The sequence below is a fragment of the Bison bison genome, unplaced genomic scaffold (assembly GCF_000754665.1).
Source record: "Bison bison bison isolate TAMUID 2011002044 unplaced genomic scaffold, Bison_UMD1.0 scf7180017864530, whole genome shotgun sequence".
Lineage (NCBI taxonomy): Eukaryota > Metazoa > Chordata > Mammalia > Artiodactyla > Bovidae > Bison > Bison bison.
Window position 1 is genome coordinate 8,467,724 of NW_011495080.1, and position 449 is coordinate 8,468,172.

At 72.6% G+C, this 449-nt stretch overlaps 1 protein-coding gene across 1 annotated transcript in view; it reads right to left on the reverse strand.

Annotated features, from left to right (window-relative positions):
• The window catches only part of FLNC (filamin C, gamma), a 28,049-nt gene extending 27,634 nt beyond the window's left edge, over nt 1-415 (reverse strand). Inside the window, 1 exon segment of the mRNA XM_010831763.1 lies at nt 3-415. Coding sequence (XP_010830065.1) covers nt 3-135 — 133 coding nt within the window. The 5' untranslated portion in view covers nt 136-415.
• Nucleotides 416-449: the final 34 nt, after the last annotated feature.

The window sequence follows — 449 nt, forward strand, 5'->3', positions numbered from 1 at the left end:
GCGCGTGAAAGTGTTCTGCTGGATCTTCTTCCACGGCGCGTCCTCGGCCAGGTCCTTCTCCGTGGACGGCATGTCGTCCACCTCGTCGCCCAGGCCGAAGCCCGGGGCCTCGGAGTAGCCGCTGTTGTTCATCATGCTGGCGCGGGCTGGGGCGGGGGTTGGGGGCCGGCGGGGCTCGGGCTAGTGGGGCGCTGTCCGGGACAGGACCGGCGGCTGTGCGCTCCGCGGCTCTAAACTTCTCTTGTGCCCCTGGCTGGCGGGACTCGGGCGGGCCTCCTCGGCTCCTTGGCCGCGCTCTGTCTGTGTGTGTCTCTCTCTCCCTCCGGGGGCGGAGCGGTGCTCTGGAAAGTGCGGGCCGGGCTGAGGCGGGGGGTTTAAGAAGCCCCCGGGCCGCGTCCCCCCCGCCGAGCCCGCGGCCCCCGGGTCCACGTCAGAGCGCCGGCCTCCCA